The following is a 19803-nucleotide window of genomic DNA, read 5'->3' as shown; positions in this document are numbered from 1 at the left end:
ATAATTGATTTGCTCTTCATGAATTTTTTTTGTAGTACCGTGAAGCTTAGGTCACATAGACTTATGCGACCGTCCGTCAAAAGAGACTCCATAGCCTGATTAGCCATTTAATGCCTGATTATTTTGTTTGAAGACACATTTTGGCGCACTACATTAAAGTGACAGGGTCTGCAAAAATTTTTTGCAAAAAATGTTTAAAGGGAAGATATTGCAGACCGTGAGAAAGCTCAAATCATTGTTATTGCTCAGATTTCTGGCAGTTTCAAAGCAAAAAAAAGAAAAGTTCTAACAAAGATATTGCCTCTCCAAATACATATTTTATCTTTCCCTACCAATAATATTACCTAGAAACTTGGGCAACGAGAACGATTTGACCTGACCTCTGCAATATCTGCAAAACGTTATTTGAACGTCTGTAACATCTTCTCTCTAAATAGTATTTTTTCATAATTTTTTTTACAGAAGAGAGACGCACTATCACCCTCAAACTAGAACCGCAGAATGCGAACACTTTGTCAGTATTGAAACTTTGTTATTTTGTAGTAGTGGTAAATTAGCTCAATATCAATTAACGTGCCTAACTTTAGTATGTGAAAATTTCAAGCGACATGCTACTACATTTTTTCAATATTCTGGATAAATATGTGTTGCGTAGTGAAAGTGATAGCAAGGTTCTTATGTTCATTTTTGAAGCCAACTATTTTAATTCAATTGCAAACTAGGAGAAATAACGTTTTACACAGCTTTCAATCATTGTTAAGTAGATCGCTGTCAATAAATGGACTCGTTTTTTAGTTGTTTTACTGCATTTGTGTATCTTTACTATCAAGGGTTGACAATTGATTGTTAGTTGCTCTCAAACAATGTTTGTAGCATTTATTTGGACTCTGTTGGTCTTTTTATGCAATTTTTCGTCGGATTGATTTTTCGTAATAAAATGTGACTAACTGGTAAAGCACGGAGGCATTAAGCGCCTTTTCAATTTTCGGGTTTTCCCGGTTTCCTTCCGCCGCACTCCTTCAACCCAGTAAGGTTATTCTCCTTTTTAGTAATAAAAGAGCTACCAACAAAGCCAACTTTTTCCTCTCTCCAGTCGTTGGAGAGCAAGTCGTCCGATATTAGTTACTAATGTTCATGTGATTAAATTGCAATCACAGCAGTTTCGTCAGTTGTCATCAGGCTAATATAAGCTCTAAAATTGAAATCACAGTGATCTGTTGATCGCATTTTGAACCTCGTTTTTTTGTTATTGGTCGTTGCCAGGTGCTGGTCAATGTGTTATATGCGGTGCTGGACAAGATTTTTCGGGGTGCTGTTTATGTTCTTCAAGTAGTTAATGATGTCAGCCATTAACAAATGGAATAGATCTTGGTATACCTGATGCGTTTTTAAGTTTTGATGAGCTACGACAAGCAGATAAATGACCAGTACAAGAAATGGAAGCGAAACGTGACTTTTCTCTACGACTTAGTGCTGGCACATGTTCTAGAGTGGCCTAGCACATGCATTCAATGGACGGGAAAGTGTGACTCGACTTCGAAGCGAGATGTGAACAAACACGAAGTCCTTTTTTCTTCACGTTGTTTGAATCCGAAGGACACGACAGTTAACGTTGCAAATGTTGACGTTCCGAATAGCGATGATTCTTATGATTTCTGGGGTAAAGAAGAGGGTCCAGTTGTCCGGGCAAACAACAGGAAAAGTGTTGTTCAGAAGAAGTTCGGAATATTTCATCCTGTCAGTGATAAGGTAGTGGTGAAGAAGAAAATAATAATGCACGGTAAGAGTAACATCAGTTCTATGTTTGTATTGTGTGGTTTTTTGTTAAATAAGTTGATAACGATGATTCAATCAGTTTATGATTTATTTGAATTAGTGAATTGCTCATCAGGTGAATTATTGTTTCGTCCCCCACTTTAGTGGGGAGGGAGGAACTATATACTCAAATGGGGATTTTTTGTTCGGTCAATTTTGGCCGATCGATATATTCATCGTACAGAGTTGTGAGTTGTATCATTAGAAAGCACGTACATCCTAGAATATGGAATTGAAAAGATTGCAAATTTTTTTACAGTGAGTTATCGAGATTTAAAGTTTTGAGAGAGAGAGAGAGTAAATTCCTCTGGATAACAAAATAAACAATAAAATTTTATATCAAAATAGATCAACAAAATTCGATAAATCGAATTTTTTTTAAAGTATCTTGGAGTGAGTAATTTTGTTAGTACCCAGAGAGGACCGCGAACGGATCCAGCAGGATCACACTAGCGCAGCCCTTAAGTGCATATTCAACAGTTTTTATTCACATTTTCCGTAATTTTCGCTAAAATTTTGCTCAATTTTGCTAATATGATTTTTAAAATGTTAGAATTTTTAATAATAGAGTCTTATTGTTTTCTTTAATGATAGAGGAGATTTGCTGAATTGTTTGATCGAAGTTTTTTTGGCAAAAAATTTTTAATAAAGTTTCCAAAATTCGAACTTTTTTCATCAAAAATGTCACAAAGTAGTTGGTCCATTTTGTTTAAGGTTGCCAGAAGTGCAGACCGAGAAACCTCTGACACAATCTTCGTAAACTCCAAAAGAGAGCTAGTTGAAATTCGGCGCCCTATAAAAGTCTTCTAGAATTGAAAATTTATCCGTTTTGCAAATTTAACACAATAATTATAAAAAATGCATAATTTTTTTTGAAATATTTAACTTAACAAGTAATCTTATTTATAATTATTTGGAACAACTGGTTGGTTTTTTTGAGCGCGCTGCAAAATCAGAAATAGGTTTGAGCTCCTCATGGATTCTTACACTCCGAAATTTTGTAATTTTTTTTGGGCGCCGCCTTTTTAAAAACATTTTGCCTGTTGTTTTTTGAATTTTAATTACTGACAAAGTTTTAATTTTACGGCTAAATAAATGAGAGCTCCAATGTACGTGAAAATGAGGCCCGATGTAGATATAATTTGTTTTCTGAGAAAATCTAATGGTTTTTTTGGCTGCGACGAAACTAATGATTTTTATGGCTTTGATGGTTTTATTGCTTTGAATCAGAAATAGGTTTGAGCTCTTGACTCTTACATCCCGAAGTTTTTTAATTTTTATTTGGGCGCTGCCTTTTTCAAAATATTTTGCCTTTGTTGTTTTTTTGTAAACTTTATCTGATGTACAAATTTTGTAAAATTTAACTGAATTCGTTTTGCCTTCATGTCATTTTTTTGCATTCTGGTTGCGCAGTCTAACTGATTAAAGATCCAGATGTCTGTAAGAGGTGTAAGTGAAGCTATACAATGAATTCGGTTGTTATCTAATGCCTCTTATGGCATTGGAAATAATTAGTTTAAGAAAACTTCGGTGATTTTTTGATCTTGTCAATTTTTTAAATCTCATTTCTGTCAACTAGCGTTTTCTCAGTAATTACAGGTCAAATTTTTTTCTTTTGAAAAACAAATCTCTGTTTCTTGCGTTTTTTCCTAAATAACGGCTTCCTGACTTTGGTACAGCCAGTTCTCAACAAATTTTGTGATTTTTTGTGCTTAATTGCCCATTTTTGCTGTACTTCTTTTGTATCTGTGGTTTTTTTTATCTCACTACTGAAATCCAATCGGAAAAAGCTATTGAAATACGCAATTGAATTTGAACACATTATTTGTATTTTTCACTTATGGCTTTAAGGGCTGCGACCTCATTTTCTAAAAATAATGGCTATATATAAGTTACATTGTATTTGTAACTTATGGTTTTAAGGGCTGCGACCTTATTCTCTAAATATAATGGCTAAATATAAGTTACATTGTATTTGTAACTTATGGTTTTAAGGGCTGCGGCCTCATTCTCTTGCAGAATTTGGTAGTTTTTTCTTTTTGCCCTGTATTTGTTATTACTTTTTTTTGTCGTATGCCACAAATTGGGTACTAAAAGGTCTCAAAAGCCAACTGTAGACATCATCTAAATGAACTCAATAACTGATTGCGGTATATAGATAATGAATTTATTGACTTTCAAATCAATTTTTTTCAAAAGTTTCCAATTTTTAACCTTTTGTTCTGGTTTTCTTCACTTTTGTATTTTACATTTTTGTTGCATATATGTACCTAAGTCTTATTATTAAGAGATCTCGTTGATTTTCATTGAACCAATAATTAATTTCTGTTCTTTTAACGTTTTGACTGATGTCTTTAAGGCTTAGTTAATTTGTTTCAGAAGAATTTTGTGAGTTTTAGCTAATTTTCAATGTGTGTGTGGTTCTGTTTTTGTCATGTTGAGATAGCTTTTCTACAAATAGACTTTGTGATTTTCAATGGAGACGCAAGCGAAGATTTAAAGTTCTCACGTTTTCAACATTGTGGTTTTCGTAAAGTTGTTTGTGAAATGCATGTATTTATTTTTTTTCTTAGTCTTATGACTTAGTCTCAATAACAACAGGCGCAATCAGTTTGTAGGAAGTTGCAAGGTTGTCAATTTTTTGGTTGAAATCTTATTTTTATGAATTTTGAAAATTGTTTTTAAAAAAACGACCATGGTTTTTTGAGCTTTGCGAAATCTTATTTCTGTTAATTTTTGCGTATATTTATAGTTATTAGTCTTATTATTTAGTCTCAAAAACAGGCGCAATTAGTTTTCTAGCACGTTGTAAGACTGTCTTCTCTGTTAGTTGAAAGCTTATGTTTGTTATAAATTTTGAAAATATTTTATTTTAAAAAAGTTATTGGCTTTTTAGCTTAGCCAATCTTGTTTCTGTTAATTTGTAGCTTAGTTTCTCTATAGACAAGACACTCCCATTTATCTTTTGAACTAAATTTTGCTCTCCATAACTGCTTGATTTTCCTCAAATGGTCTTTGTTCTTGGTACTACGAGTTTTCATAAAGTTTTCGCGATTTTTGCATATTTGCCCATTTTTTGGATGTTTTCTTTTCACAGTATCACAATAATTGGTGGTTCTGTTGCCATTTGAAAAAACGCTCTTAATGTTTTTTTTTTATTCTTAGTGAACAGTTTTAAGTTTGATTGGCGGGGACACCGTTATTGCGCAATATTTGAATTTTTTGGCCTCTTGGTCGTTCTTTTTGTAGTCGTATGACATATCCTGGATAATGAAAGGCCTTAATCACTTTCTATGGAAGTATAAATGAATCTGCTAATGATTTCTTTTGATTTATAATGTTTTACTGTGTTTTTTGTCAATAAAGGCAACATTTTTTTAAACTTTGCCCGTTTGCTCTTTTCTTGTCGACTTGTTATCAAGTCGCATTGAGGAAAAGTCCCCTATCTCTTTCTAACGAAGAACATGTTTGTTTTTCTTTAGGTATCGGCTATAGGTTTTTTCTGAAGCCGTTTTGTTTTGGTAATGAATTGTTTTAAGAAAATGGACAAGTTTTGGTCGTAAATAATATTTATATTTTTATTGACGTCTTTTCTGATAGTCACATTAATGACAGGTCTCATTGGCCTTCTAATGTATATTGTTTTATGAATTTACTGGATTGCCGAACGATATGTTAATTGTTTTCATCTCTTCCTTATTTTGCAGATAATTAATTGAAAAATGAAGATGAGCGGGGTCGGAACATTATGTGCTTACGCACATTACCGAGCCTCCTTGCGTTTAGTCAACTCTCGTTGCCTTAATAACGGTTGCAATAACGACAGTTTCAACCATCAGATCTTTAAATAAAAACGAAAAATATTTTGAAATACGAAAAAGGGAATGAGATAGAGAAAACAAATGAAAAATATTCTTTTAATTTTGAGACAATAGATTTCTTTTTTTTTCTTGTAATATATTTGGTCAGTGACCGTGATTGGATGCCCTCTAAACTAAGATTTCGTAAATTTCTTAGATGCAAAAACGGAAAAATTTGTATACAAAAATTGTATGGGCCCTATGTATACAAAAATGTGAAACAAAGGAGAAATTTTCGGGAATAGACAACTCTTTTCTCGCCCCTGTTGCTATATGAAAGAGTGGCAAGAAAAAAAGTGGCGGGAAAGTATTCTAATCGCAGTAAATTTACAGATGTGCGTAACTTTTGTATCCGTTAACACAGAAGTACTACGAGCAAAGCTGCTCATTGACACTGAATGTTACGTGAACAATGGAATAATACAGCTGCCTGTTACATCAATTGTCCGATCATGCCTATTGTCAGTATGAACCCATGCAAAAACAACCCGTACTTTTATATTAAACAAAATAGACTACTGCTTTGGACACTCGTTATTAAAGGTGCTTGCCTGGCCTTCGTTCCCGTTTCAAGCATTAATAACTGGATGCGGCGAAAAGTAGTTTTTAAATATACTCGTAATGACCACATGGTTATTATGGCGCCCTCGAAGTGATTAAGCAACTCTGTTTCACCTCGGAGTTTTCGATGGAGGTGAGGTAACAACCGCGTGGTTATATTCATCAGCGAACTTTTCATTAAGAATGAAGGAAGAGAGAAGCAATTGTTCCGACCCCCAATTTAGTGGGGAGGAGGAACTATATACTCAACTGGGTTTTTTTTGTTCAGTCAATTTTGGCCGATCGATATATTCATCGTAGAGAATTGTGAGTGGTATCATTGAAAAGCCCGTCCAGCGTAGAATACGGAATTAAAAAGATTTTTTTGATTTTCGTTTTTTACAGGGAGTTATCGAGGTTTAAAATTTTGTGAACATTCGACTGTTTTTGTTCACATTTTCAGTAATTTTTGCTAAAATTTGGCAAAATTTCACTAATATAGTTCAAAATAAGTTAAAAATTTTAACGGCAGAGTGTTTTTGTTACCGTTAGAAATAGAAGAGCGTTGCTGAATTATTTGATTGAAGTATTTTTGGCTAAAATTTTTTTATAAAATTTTCAAAAATCAAATTTATTTTATCAAAAATTGCACAAAATAGGTTTTTGGTCCACTTTGTTAAAGTTTGCCACACTTAGTGACCTAAAAACCTTTAAACAGACTGACAAATCTCAAAAAGAGATGTAGCTGAAATTTGGTGCCGTATGAAAGTCTTCTGGAATTAAACTTTACCGTTGTTCGCAGATTTAAATCGATAATTATACAAAATGCATCGTTCTTTTTTTTTTTAATATTTGAAGAATTCCACGCAACAATTGGTCTAAATTGCAAACATTTGGAACACTTGGTCAGTTTGCTGGGCACGCGACAAAATCAGGGAGAGGTTCGACAATTTCATTGATTCATAGAATCAGAGACTTTTGGGTTCTTATTTTGATGCTGCTTTTTTTCAAAATATTTTGCTTTTGTATTTTAACGTTAATTACTGATGATATTTTTTATTCACGGCTCCGTTAATGAAAGCTCCAATTTACGTAAATTTGAGGCCGAATGTAGATATAGTTTGTTTTCAGAGAACTAAAGGGTTTTTAAGGCTTTGAGGACGAGTTTTAGTAAATATTAACTGAATTCTTGTATTTTGCCTTCAATTGTTATTCTTTTGGCTGTCTGATATTTAAGTTTAACCGCTCAACTATCTAAATTTTTTTCTCAAGGGGTGCAAGTGAACCTTTTCTATTCATTCGGTTGTTACCTAAAGTCTCTTATGTTATTGAATCTATTTGTTTTAAGGAAATTTCTGTGATTTTTTGAACTTGTCAATTTTTTATTATTTTTGTCAACATTGTGTTTATTCTCAGTAAGTACAGGTCAATCTTTCCTCCGTATAGAATACAAACTAAATTTGTGTTCTATTGTTTTAACAGAAGGTTTTCTTGCTTTTGGTACTACGAGTTTTCATACAAAATTTTACGGCTGCGACACCGTTCTCTTGCAGAAATTGGTAGAATTTTTTATTTTTGCCCTTTATTTGTTGTTATTTTTTGTTGTCACATGCCAAATATTGTGTAAGTAAGGGTCTCAGTGGTCAACTATAGATAACCAAATAAACTTAATAACTGATACCGGTAAATAGCTAATGGTTGTTTTGACTTTCGAATTAAATTTTTAAAAAAAGAGATAGTATTCTTCAACTTATCATTTTTGTTTTGGTTTGCGTTTTTTTCGTATTATACAATATTGTATCATTTTCGTAATAAAGCCTCTTTATTTACAGCTCTTTTTAATGTTTTAATGAATCAATCAATAATTTTTCTGTTATTTAAACGTTTTAAATGATGTCTTCAGGGCTTAGACAATTTGTTTCAGAAAAATTTTGTGAAGTTTAGAAACTTTTCATTTTTTGTGGTGGCTTTTGTTGTCATTTTGTGATAGTTGTTTTAAAAAAAAACGTTATGATGGTCAAACGAGACGCCAATTAAGTTATTATATTCTCGCGGTTAATATCTTACAAATTTAATAGCTTCAAAACTGTGGTTTTGTAAAGTTGTTTGTGAAACTTGTATTTAATGTTCAGCTTAATCAGTTCAGCTTGTATTTAATGTTATTTTATAGTCTTATGATTTAGTCTCATTAATAACAGTCGCAATTAGTTTTCCGAGTAGTTGCACGAAAAACTGTCTGCTCTTTTAGTCGAAAGCTTTTGTTGGCTATGATTTTTGAAAATATTTGTTTTCAATAAAAAAGAGATAGATTTTTGAGATCTGCCTATTTTATTTCTGTTAAATTGTAGCTAATCATCTCTATATACAATTTACATCATTTATCTATTGAAATACAATTTGCTCTTCATAACGGTTATATTTTCCTCAAATGGTTTTTCTTCTTGGAACAACCAGTTTTCATAAAACCGATTTTCGTGATTATTGCGTATTTGCCCCTTTTTTGTAGGTTTCTGTTCTCTTTTCACAGCATCACAATAATGGGCGTCATTTGATTTACAAATTTTGTTACCTTCAGAAAATGCAAACAAAGATTTAAAAGACTCTCTATTGAGGTGTAAAAGACTATCTCAACGATTTGATTTGATGCGTAATGTTTCTAATCAGTTCGAATTTAATTTTTTTTTAAAAAAAAGGAATGTTTTAATAAACGTTGCCCCTTTTGCTCATTTCTAGTCGACTTGTTAGCAAGTCTCATTGAGGAAAAGTCCCATATTTTGTTCCAAAAATTGCCGTTTAATCTTCTGAGTATAACATTTATCTGATGCCATTTTGATTTGGTTATTAGTGGTTTTCAAAAAAATGGACATGGAGTTTTGGTCGTAATTATTATTTAACTATTTGATTTTTATTGCTGTCTTTTCTGGTAGTCATATTATGGTAGCCACAGGTCTCATAGGCCCTCTAGAGTAGATTGTTTTATTCTTTTAGTAGTTTGTTGACTGATATGTTAATTTTTTTTTATCTCTTCATCATTTGGTAGACAATTGAGTGAAAAATGTAGATGAGCGGGGTCGGAACTTAATGTGCGAACGCACATTACCGAGCCTCCTGGTTTCATTGAGTTTCAAATGAAATTCTACAAAAATATTTTCATTTTTGTAAGAAATAATTTTGCCTGATAACCTGATAAATTGCCTGATAGTGTTTTGGTGTCTCCTTCGAATTGTACGAAATTGTTCTACCTGTGGTTATCACAGCTTACTTAGATGAAGAACAGCTTTTTGATTTAGATACTGTGTCAAGAATGAACGCCATGAAGCAGAACTCGAATATTTTTGCATGCTCAACTCAGAAATCAGATTCTCTCTTTTTCTTCAATCACGAGACAAACACCCAATGTCTCAAAACATTTTCCCCGGATGTCTTTCTGAGCCTAAATTGCAAATCGAAGACGGAAAATATTGTCACAGGCTTTGATTGCAGCGATAAAAATGCAGGAATAGTTGTTGCGTGCTACAATAATAATTTAATCAACATTTTTAATTTAAGTAAACCCAGTCAACCCCAGACTGTATTTGGAAATTGTTCAAGTTCGTCTCAGAAAACTCAGATTTGTACTGACGTCAAATGGCACCCGTTTGTTGACACGCTTTTTGGAACCTCTTCAACCGATGGATCCTTCCAATTGTGGGATATGAGATCCCGTGGCAAAGATAAACCCAGTTCCAATGTTCGGGCACATACTGAAGCCACTACTAGTGTGTCCTTCTCGAAATTCGATGAGACTTTGTTAGTTACTGGTTCGAAGGACAGATCTATTGCACTGTGGGATATGAGGAACCTGAAATTGAAGATTCACTCCTTAACTGGTCATGTGATTTGTGTGGAAAAGGTTAGATAAAACTCTTATTTGTAAAATAAACAGCAAAATGCAAAAACTGACAACAGTATTGCTTCATGAATGGTTATATGGCTATTGGATGACTCTCGAATACTTTAGTATTCTATGCATCTTTTTTACTTTGTTTTAAAAGAGTAGAGGTGCACTGTTTTTTTTAATTATAAGAAAAAAGTAATTATTGTCTTGTCAAAAGCCGTATTATTATCGGCCTTCTCTTGGTTTTTATAATTCAAAAAATTTGAATTGTTTGGGGCGCTGTCTTTTGTACAACTCTGGGAGGAGTATTGGCAGAGCGTCTTTTCTTTGATCGATAATTTTTATGGAGTGTATTTAAAACAGGACGTAAAAGTCAAAGCCGCACGTGAAAACCTGAAGAATTGAGAGAATAGAGAGAGAGAGAGAGAGAGATAGATAGAGATTTTCGGTTGATAGCTCTTTTTTGAGAGAGAGCGAGAAGATTAGGCATGAAATTTTTTATCGCCGTCGGCTTTTTCGAAGCAGTTTTTTTTTTAGCTTTTACTACTTTTTGGTTTATTAATTTTTCTGGTAACGGTGTTTTTAAACCATATTGATAAGTAACTGTACTTTTGGGGGCATTTATGACCATCTGAATCATATATTAAAGTTTTATATGCAATCTTGAGCTTATTTCGTTAATGTCGATTAAAAATGGTTTCAGTTTAAGAAAATAGAAATAATTTGAACAACTTTTTGCTTAATTTATCTGCTCTTGAAGTTTTTTGCCTATTTTTTCCAGAGTTTTTTTATGTTGATTGTTTAATTAGGGTTGTTAGTAGGGTTTTCTAAGTGTAGGTTGATGGCACATATTTAAAAAAAAATAAGTTGATTAATTCTGCAGTTTTTTGTAGATTTTACTTCTTGCTTATGTTTTAAGTCTTTTCCCCTATGTTTTTCAGTGCAATGTCGTGTGAGAGCTAAATTAATCAGCAGAAACTGTTTCCTAAATCATTGAGAGTTGTTTTTGAGACTTTGCTTTTTAGAAAATAATTTAAAGAAATTAACAGGTGTTACTTTTTTGTCCTTTAAAATTCTCTTACTCATTTTTTCTTTTTTCGAGATGTCTCGTTGGTTATATTGTTTCATCAATTGATATTCAATTGTTGATCATAATTGTATTATGCTAGAAAATATATTATAAACAGTGCTTTTGAAGTGGCAACTTATTGGAAGTTTTTCTGTGATAATATAGTTTGGTAACTCCGTTTGTTGTTTCATATTGAATAGTATAATGAAGTTACTAGTTTTATCGGTTTGTGGTTGGCTGGGGTTTAAGATAAATTTCACTTGATTTGATTTTAGGACTTTGCGTGACAGGAAGTGGAGCGAAAAATCGAGTGATTTTAAGGTGCACACTTTTTGTACTCCAAAAGTTTCATTTTTCTTTTCAGTTAATGCTGTTGCCCTTCCTCTCAATAGAAATTAATCTATTGGTTCCTTGTTGAATTAGTTATTCGTTATTTAATTTGAATTTAGTCAGGAAGAGAATTGGAGAAATTCTCCCTGAGTAATGAAGTAGGAAGCAAATCTATTGCCCAGGTAAGTGTTTTTGAGGGCGAATTGCTCGTATAATGAGAAACTTTAGCAAAAAGAGCTAAAATATGAGAGTTAGGTTTTGTAGTTTTTTTTCACGTTGGACGAAGTTAACTGTATTATAGTTCTTAGTTGCTGCGCTTTATGATATCATCTTGAAGGTGCATAGGTGTTTATTATTCTGCAATGGAGGTTTTTCCGGGTCGATTTGTAACTTCCATTAAAATTGATTTTTAATAGCCGCACAGCGATAGCTGGGGCTATCAATGGCCTTCTCTTGGTTTTTTTACAATTCAAAGAATTTGAAATTTGAATTGTATTGCGGCGCTACCTTTTTTTAAAAGATCTGTTCACACATTTTCATGATTTTTGAACTCAAATTGGAGTAGTGATTTTGGTCACCCCGAAACAGGAAGTGGAGCAAAAAAGCGAGGGGTTTTGCGGCGTGGAATTTTTTTGCTCTAATTTTAAAGAAGATTGAGAAAACGGTGTTTGAACAAAAATCGCTTTCTCGCCAGTGGTTTTTTTGTTCACATGCGGCAATTTCACTTTGATTTTTACAGTTTTTTCGATTTTTTGGATTGGGTTTTTTTCTAATTGGTTTTCCCAATCCATTCATAGTTCATTCTAGGCCTAGTTTTTTGTTTCAAAAGATGTGGCAACTTATTCGAAGTTTTTCTGTGATAATATAGTTTGGTAACTCCGTTTGTTGTTTCATATTGAATAGTATAATGAAGTTACTAGTTTTATCGGTTTGTGGTTGGCTGGGGTTTAAGATAAATTTCACTTGATTTGATTTTAGGACTTTGCGTGACAGGAAGTGGAGCGAAAAATCGAGTGATTTTAAGGTGCACACTTTTTGTACTCTAAAAGTTTCATTTTTCTTTTCAGTTAATGCTGTTGCCCTTCCTCTCAATAGAAATTAATCTATTGGTTCCTTGTTGAATTAGTTATTCGTTATTTAATTTGAATTTAGTCAGGAAGAGAATTGGAGAAATTCTCCCTGAGTAATGAAGTAGGAAGCAAATCTATTGCCCAGGTAAGTGTTTTTGAGGGCGAATTGCTCGTATAATGAGAAACTTTAGCAAAAAGAGCTAAAATATGAGAGTTAGGTTTTGTAGTTTTTTTTCACGTTGGACGAAGTTAACTGTATTATAGTTCTGAGTTGCTGCGCTTTTTGATATCATCTTGAAGGTGCATAGGTGTTTATTATTCTGCAATGGAGGTTTTTCCGGGTCGATTTGTAACTTCCATTAAAATTGATTTTTAATAGCCGCACAGCGATAGCTGGGGCTATCAATGGCCTTCTCTTGGTTTTTTTTACAATTCAAAGAATTTGAAATTTGAATTGTATTGCGGCGCTGCCTTTTTTTTAAAGATCTGTTCACACATTTTCACGATTTTTGAACTCAAATTGGAATAGTGATTTTGGTCACCCCGAAACAGGAAGTGTAGCAAAAAAGCGAGGGGTTTTCCGGCGTGGAATTTTTTTGCTCTAATTTTAAAGAAGATTGAGAAAACGGTGTTTGAACAAAAATCGCTTTCTCGCCAGTGGTTTTTTTGTTCACATGCGGCAATTTCACTTTGATTTTTACAGTTTTTTCGATTTTTTGGATTGGGTTTTTTTCTGATTGGTTTTTCCAATCCATTCATAGTTCATTCTAGGCCTAGTTTTTTGTTTCAAAAGATTTCTATTTCTCGCTAGTGGTTTTTTATCTACATGCGGCATTTTGTCCTTGATTTTTCTGTTTTTTATTTTATTTTCTGATTTTTTTAAATAATGGTTATCCCGATTCTCTCATAGTCCGTTTTATGTCTAGTTTTTTGTTTAGTCAATGAAAATTCTTTGAATTGTTCGTCAGGACTTGTCCTGCTATGTTTTTCTTTCGTCCTCGAGATTTTTGTTACGACCATATGACGTCACAACCACTTCAAATCTGCTTTTTGCTCATTCTTTCATGCATTTTCAACTGAAGTGCGTGTGTGACGGCATTTTTCGCTCTTAGTGGAGCGAGTTTTTTTTGTTCATTCGCGTGGTTAAATTTTTGGTCACACTTGACTTACCTCACTCTCAAAAACGACTTCTTCACTTTGAAATTGACTTTTATTTACTTTAATTCAAAGATATGAGGTCAAATGGTTGTGTGTCAATGTAAAGGAGGGTTATTTGAGAGCAGCTAATAGATTCAGCAAAAACTTATACAGATTTTTTATTTTTAATCAAAATATAACTTATCAGCTTTCAAGGAAATGACGATTTTTTTGGCTTGTCTCACTGTTTTTCGAGACTGCAGATCTACAAAGCTATTGCGGCTATTTTCTGGCAATCTGCCAGCTATGTTTGTTTCTTTTAATGAAATCGACGAAAATTGTTGTTAGTGCGAAACATTGTTGATTCTGCGTTTCTAATTTTGTTTTATTTTTGTGTTGTAGTACTTGTGAAATATTTGCAAAGCCGGCTCGAAACCTTTTTGAGATTCTTCTTTTTTTTGCATTATTTTCTTTCTTTGGCTTCAGGGTCCTTCCTTCGTCAATTAACTAAATTTTTCTCCTGCAGCTAATCAATTTTTGTTGCAATAAGGTGCTAGTTGGTAATCGAAAGAAAACATTAAGGATAATAAAAAAGTTCCAGCTAATTTTTTGGAGTGTTTTTTGAAAGTTCGAATTATGAAGGTTCTTAGCCAGTTTGTTTTTGTCTGCATTTTTTGTTAAGTTCTTAAAATGCTTTCATTTTTTGCGAAGTCAGAAGAAGTCCCAGAACTGCTTATTTTGGATCTCCAAGCTGATATTTAAATACATTTGCGTGCACTTATACGCGCCTTGCACTCTGAATTTTGATTTTTTTGACTGCTAACATCGCTAGTTTTTCAATGAATATGAGGCCGTCATTGAACGATAATCCAACTTGTGAGCTCTTCTCCATCGCCAATTTAGGGTTACAGTTGACAGCGGAGCATTTGAAATGGCTCTTTATCTTTATTTTTGAGCCACGAAAGACAAGTTGAGCTTTCGTTTTGTGGCTATCTGCCTTAATGAGGCAGATTTTTTGCTTTGGCTTATTTTGCCATTGTTAATTAGCCACTATTCCTCTCAGGCAGAGGAATCTAATTGGCTAGCAGGGTTTTTGCGGAAAGTTTGTTCCTTTGGCTACCGTCAATACAATTGACCCCAGGCTGTGGTGTAGCGGGAATTATTTTGTTACTGATAGTCTGGTTTCATGTTTTTTCATTCGTTTTTATATTGAAATATAACTTAAGCAACTGCTGCTACTAACTACACGAGAATTGTATTTGATCTGGCGTTGTTGGTTGCAGTACGTCTTCATGTATTGAGCATTGTTTGATTAGATTGGTTTCTCCAGCTCAGCTTTGTAGCCATTTTAGCTCCAATTCTTAATTAATTTATCCCTTCTTTGTAATTCTTTAAATAATTTTTTCAGTCTTTTATTTTTTTTGCTGAATAATTTTTGTGCAGATTTTTAAGCAATCTAGTGGCTGAAAAAATTTTTGTGACATTTATTGCAGTTTTTTTGCGTACAAAACGCTACATGCGGGTAAAACTGTTATTGGTGTTCATGGTGAGTTTCGGGTGAGTTACCAGCAAAGCATTCTGGTTGTCGTTCGTTGCTGATGTGAGGTTCGCCTTCCTTGTTATGATGTATCGTGAACAATGGACACTAACGCCCGTCTTGCAAATTGCAATCGAGCTATATGTCGAGAAATCTGACTATTGGTTCTTTCTGCGCATATCGAGTTGCGTAAATTTGCGCTGAAGTTTTATGATGTCGGAGAAACAGCTTTTTTTTGAGGAGTTTTGTTTTTTTATAATCGCACCGAGGTCTCATTAGCAATGTCGTTTTGTTTCAACATTACTTTCTTTTTTTTGTGCGGCTTGTCTTGAATCGTTTCTTGTTTTATGCGACGCTCTCGTTCATCAGTGCGGCTGATACCTGCATTGGCTTCGTCTATAAATGTGAGCTGCAAATAGTTACAAGTCTGTCCGGAAGTCCACAGGAGGTTCTTAAGGGGGGGGGGGGGGTTGGGGTTGGAATTTACTAGATTGTAGAGCAACTTAAAGTTTTTGTTTTGGTCGGAACCAGCGTAGCCTTCTAAAGAAAAGTACGTGTCATTTCGTGTATTCTCTACAAGCTGTAGATAAAATTTGAGGGAGATGCCTGTCAATTGTCAAGGGAGATATCTAGCATGTTGATGGTTGTCTTCTGGTTTTCGGGAGACTGCAGTCCTTGCTCTTAGTAGCCCTCGAAATGTTGGTAATTTTTTATCTAATCTTCATGGAATGGTTTTAGATGAGCATGGAGTCAAGCGGGTCCTGCCATGAAAATTATAATTTGGTTTTTAATTCAGTAGTTGGGATTGAACGGCGCTAGTTGCTCTTGTAATTTCAATTGATTTATGATTATTTTGTGCTCCAGGAGTAATTCTCTATTAGATTATGTTCGAGATTAATAAAAGTGGAATGTTTAATTTTTTAAGTTTTTGTTAATTTCGTTTGTTACTTTTCAAGTTTTTTCCCTTGCAGTAAGCGGATCATTTTTTTTGTTGTCTGGTAATCCAGTTAAGACGTTGCAGAAAAATTTATCTTACATCTATCGCCATATGATAACTCTTGATTCTGTTTCATTGTATGATGATAATTTTCATGTATCTAAAAAAGATCTGTCTCAGAGTCGGAGTTATAAGGCTTTATTTTGAACAAGATTTATTGTGCTGTGGGTACTATGAAAGCACTTTATTTTGGATCTAGTATTCAACTTTAATAGGCAACTGTTTTCAACTGAGCATAGAGAAATAATCATTTAGTACTTATAGTAATAATAAAGTACTTGTGATATACATGCAGAGTGCAAATTTCAAGCAATCAACTTGTCTCATGAATAGAATCATTATATTCTTATTCGTGGAAAAAAATCGTGGAAACGATGTGTTGGAAACCGTTAAATTCAGACCATGATTGAAAATTGCATGAAGTGCTTGATAGAGTTCATTTCAATGTTCTAGTTACTTTACTGATTATTTTGCATGTAGGAGGTTTTAGTTGCTATAGAGTAGCTTCACTGTACGCATACGAAATCAGACCTGTTTTTTAAAAGTATGGCGTGCCCATGTGGAACAAAATAGGCAGTGCAATTTGGATCCATCGCCAAAATATTAAATACCGCTCACACCGATACTAGACAGAGATTCATAGTTTCAGGCTCAGCTGCGATGCTCCGGACAATATTTTTTAATGAAGCTAGCAAAAGCAAAAATTAAAACATCCTTTTTTATTGAATTCTAACCGCTTTCTTAAAAGAACGTTGTTCGTTGTATTTCGTTTTTTTTTCATCTGATCAGAATAAAAGAAATGTAACAAAGTTCGCAAGGTTAGATTTAATTTCATGCATTTTGTCGAGAGCTATTTTGAAACATTCTCTGCCGTGTATGAATTTGTTCAACCTCTTTCCCAGGTATCGTGGTGTCCTGACAATTGCTACCTTATTGCATCCAAAGACAGTGAGCGTACACTTAATTTATGGGATTTGTCAAAGATCGGATCCTCTAACTCGGATTCAGCTGTCAATAGTCACGATCAGTCGGCAAGAGCGATTTTTCCATCAGAACTTTTATTTTCCCATAGAGGACATTCGAGTAGAATTACAGATTTCGCTTGGAGCCCCAATGAGGCTTCTATGATTGGTTAGATTTCGTTTATGTTAATTCGACTTCTTTTGGTTCTAGCCTGGCAAAAATCAAATTGTTGGCACTTCGAAATAATATTGTTTTCACTAAATAATATTCTGTATTTATCTCGCTGATGATGAGAGGTTTCGCATTTTTTAATGTATCTAAAAAAAAATGTTTCGACGAAGTTTTGTTAAGTATTGTTTTAAAGTCAATTTCATATCCCTCACTTATGTATGTTTCAGGATCGGTTGCTGAAGATAATATCAGTCAATTCTGGAAGCCCTGCAGCTCTGTGTTGTCCTTAGTTTCTAGCAAATGATGTACTTTTGTTTTTGAATTTTGATGATTTGCTGATCTCGAATTGATAACACTTTGTTTCGGGTTTTGTTGACGCAGTGAAGAAGGAAAAATGTATACCTCGTCTCAGGTTTCTTTTTATACCGATCTAACAAAAGTCGGAGAAGGAAATGTCTGTCAGATTGGCTTTTTATTGAGTCAATTTTGGACTGTTGATATCGTTGTGGTTTCAAATTATCTCAATGCAATGCGCTTAAAAACTAAATTGATTGGCAAATTCTTATACACAAATTTATAATTTTTTTGTTATTAGCTGGGATAAGCTTTCATTTGTCATTTCTTGATATTTCATTGGGACAAGAATTTGAAATATTGCGTCACTCTTTTTTTAAAGACTCAAGTAGGAGTTATAGTTATCGATTCGGTTAATAGGTTGAGTGGTCGTGAGACATGCTGTAAAAAATAACAATATAGCATATGGCGAAGTTTTGATTTTAATAGTGGTTATAGAAGCAGAGGGAAAACAAACTTCAGTTTATGCGTGGCATTGTCGAAGCAGTTATTAATAGCCGTCGTCAGCCTCTCAGTGGCTATTATTCAGGTGCTCTCCTTTTTATTAGAATTCGAAGAATTTGAATTGTGTTGGGGCGCTGTCTTCTTACAACTCGAAGAGGAGTTGTGGTGGAGCTTTTTTTATCGAAAATTTTTTATAGAGTGTATTTAAAGCAGGATGTAGAAGCCAAGACCGAACGTAATAACTAAGTAATTAGGTCAAACAGCTGAACGATTTCGGGAACCGAGAGAGTGATTTTCTGAGAGATTTTTGTATTATTCTTCGGTTTTTTCTGCCTTTCAGAAAACGTTTTCATGTCTACTTGGGTTTGTCAATAGGTTCATTGTTACTAAGTAAAAACAATTGTTACCACTTGAAGTGAAGTATTGGTTGAGTGTCTTTTTTATCGGTAATTTTATTGAAGTGTATTTGAAACAGGAAGTGAAAAGTGTTCAGGTAAAATTGTGTGTGTTACCATACTGATGACAACGGATAACTAATGCGTATACCTAAATCACGTAAACTGACAGCAGTTCCAGCTGTGATCTTCAAGGAATCCGAAGGGGCTCAATCCCTTACAACAGAAAGACAAGTGACCTACTAGAAGACGTTGTGGAACATCCGAAAACCTGTCAGCACATGAAGGTCATCAAAAAGATGGCAAATAAGAGAGACAGGACACATCTACTGCAATCAAAGAGGATTGGCACAACGCAGATAGTGTAGCTACTCGTCAACAACAAACATTGAGTCGAGAGAGCTGAGATGTTGAATAGGAAGCACTGAACGAAGAATCTTTTGCAATCAGGAGTCGACGGGACTCAGGATTACTTACAGACAGCGATACTGATGGCTTCTCAACCGGAGAGAAGGATGTCATTGGTATTGCTGCACAGGAGGAAGTGACTGAGATGAGCCCAGACGAAGGACACGAGCGGTAAGTTTCAGCAGTTCTGTGGAGAAGTCAACTTGTTTTGCGTGTGACTGATGTTGACTATGTGGAACCCAGATCAGTCTAGGCAGCCAAGCCAACTTGATCACTTGGACTAGTGGTTCCGGACAGTGGACGGGGTAAAGGCGTTCCAAGAAACGAGACTTGGAACTTTGTAAGAGCACTCTCAGGGAATTTTAGAATGCTGATTAATTAAAACAATTTTTGGCTTGAGGCAGGCATCTAACAACTGATACAAAGAATTCCAAGAAACGAGACTTGGAACTTTGTACGAGCACTATCAGGGAATTTTAGTATGCTGATTAATTAAAACAATTTATGGCTTGAAGCAGGCATCTAACAACTGATACAAAGAACTGACAAAGTGTCTCTTGAACTCAAAGGCGATGCTTGAGTGTAAGCAAGCCAAGTTTACCTGAGAAGATCAATATTTTGTTCATTTAGATAATTATAATTAGCTGTAAGTTATCTGATGTTAAACTTTCCCATCGCCATTTTGGTTGTGTATATCGTCAAGATTTTCTTATGGATTATGGGTTCCTATGCGGGCTGTTTCTGGGCGCTTTTGATCTTAAAAATCGAAATGAACTTCTTGATATGTTAATAAGATCTGTCCTGTAAATCTCTAAATTCTACTGTAAAAATTGTTT

General features: G+C 34.1%; 1 protein-coding gene across 1 annotated transcript; it reads left to right on the top strand.

The window, feature by feature from the left end:
* Positions 1 to 1327: 1327 nt before the first annotated feature.
* On the top strand, positions 1328 to 18031 carry LOC142337075 (histone-binding protein RBBP7-like). Its single transcript, XM_075386143.1, has 4 exons — positions 1328 to 1780; positions 9506 to 10107; positions 17135 to 17363; positions 17594 to 18031. The coding sequence occupies exons 1-4, from the start codon at positions 1399 to 1401 to the stop codon at positions 17668 to 17670; spliced, it is 1290 nt and encodes a 429-aa protein (XP_075242258.1). The 5' UTR covers positions 1328 to 1398; the 3' UTR covers positions 17671 to 18031.
* The last annotated feature ends 1772 nt before the right edge of the window (positions 18032 to 19803 follow it).

The sequence above is a fragment of the Convolutriloba macropyga genome, chromosome 3, assembly GCF_964194025.1.
Source record: "Convolutriloba macropyga chromosome 3, txConMacr16.3, whole genome shotgun sequence".
NCBI classification, from domain to species: Eukaryota; Metazoa; Xenacoelomorpha; order Acoela; family Convolutidae; genus Convolutriloba; species Convolutriloba macropyga.
The sequence above is the reverse complement of the archived record's forward strand: the minus strand, read 5'-3'. Positions and strand labels throughout refer to the sequence as shown.

Excerpts from the sequence above, each read along its gene's own strand:
- LOC142337075 (XM_075386143.1), top strand. The coding sequence starts at position 1,399 with ATGAGCTACGACAAGCAGATAAATGACCAGTACAAGAAATGGAAGCGA. Across the intron at positions 10,108-17,134 it reads ATGTGATTTGTGTGGAAAAG|GTATCGTGGTGTCCTGACAA; the intron begins GTTAGATAAAAC and ends CCTCTTTCCCAG. Across the intron at positions 17,364-17,593 it reads CAATGAGGCTTCTATGATTG|GATCGGTTGCTGAAGATAAT; the intron begins GTTAGATTTCGT and ends TGTATGTTTCAG.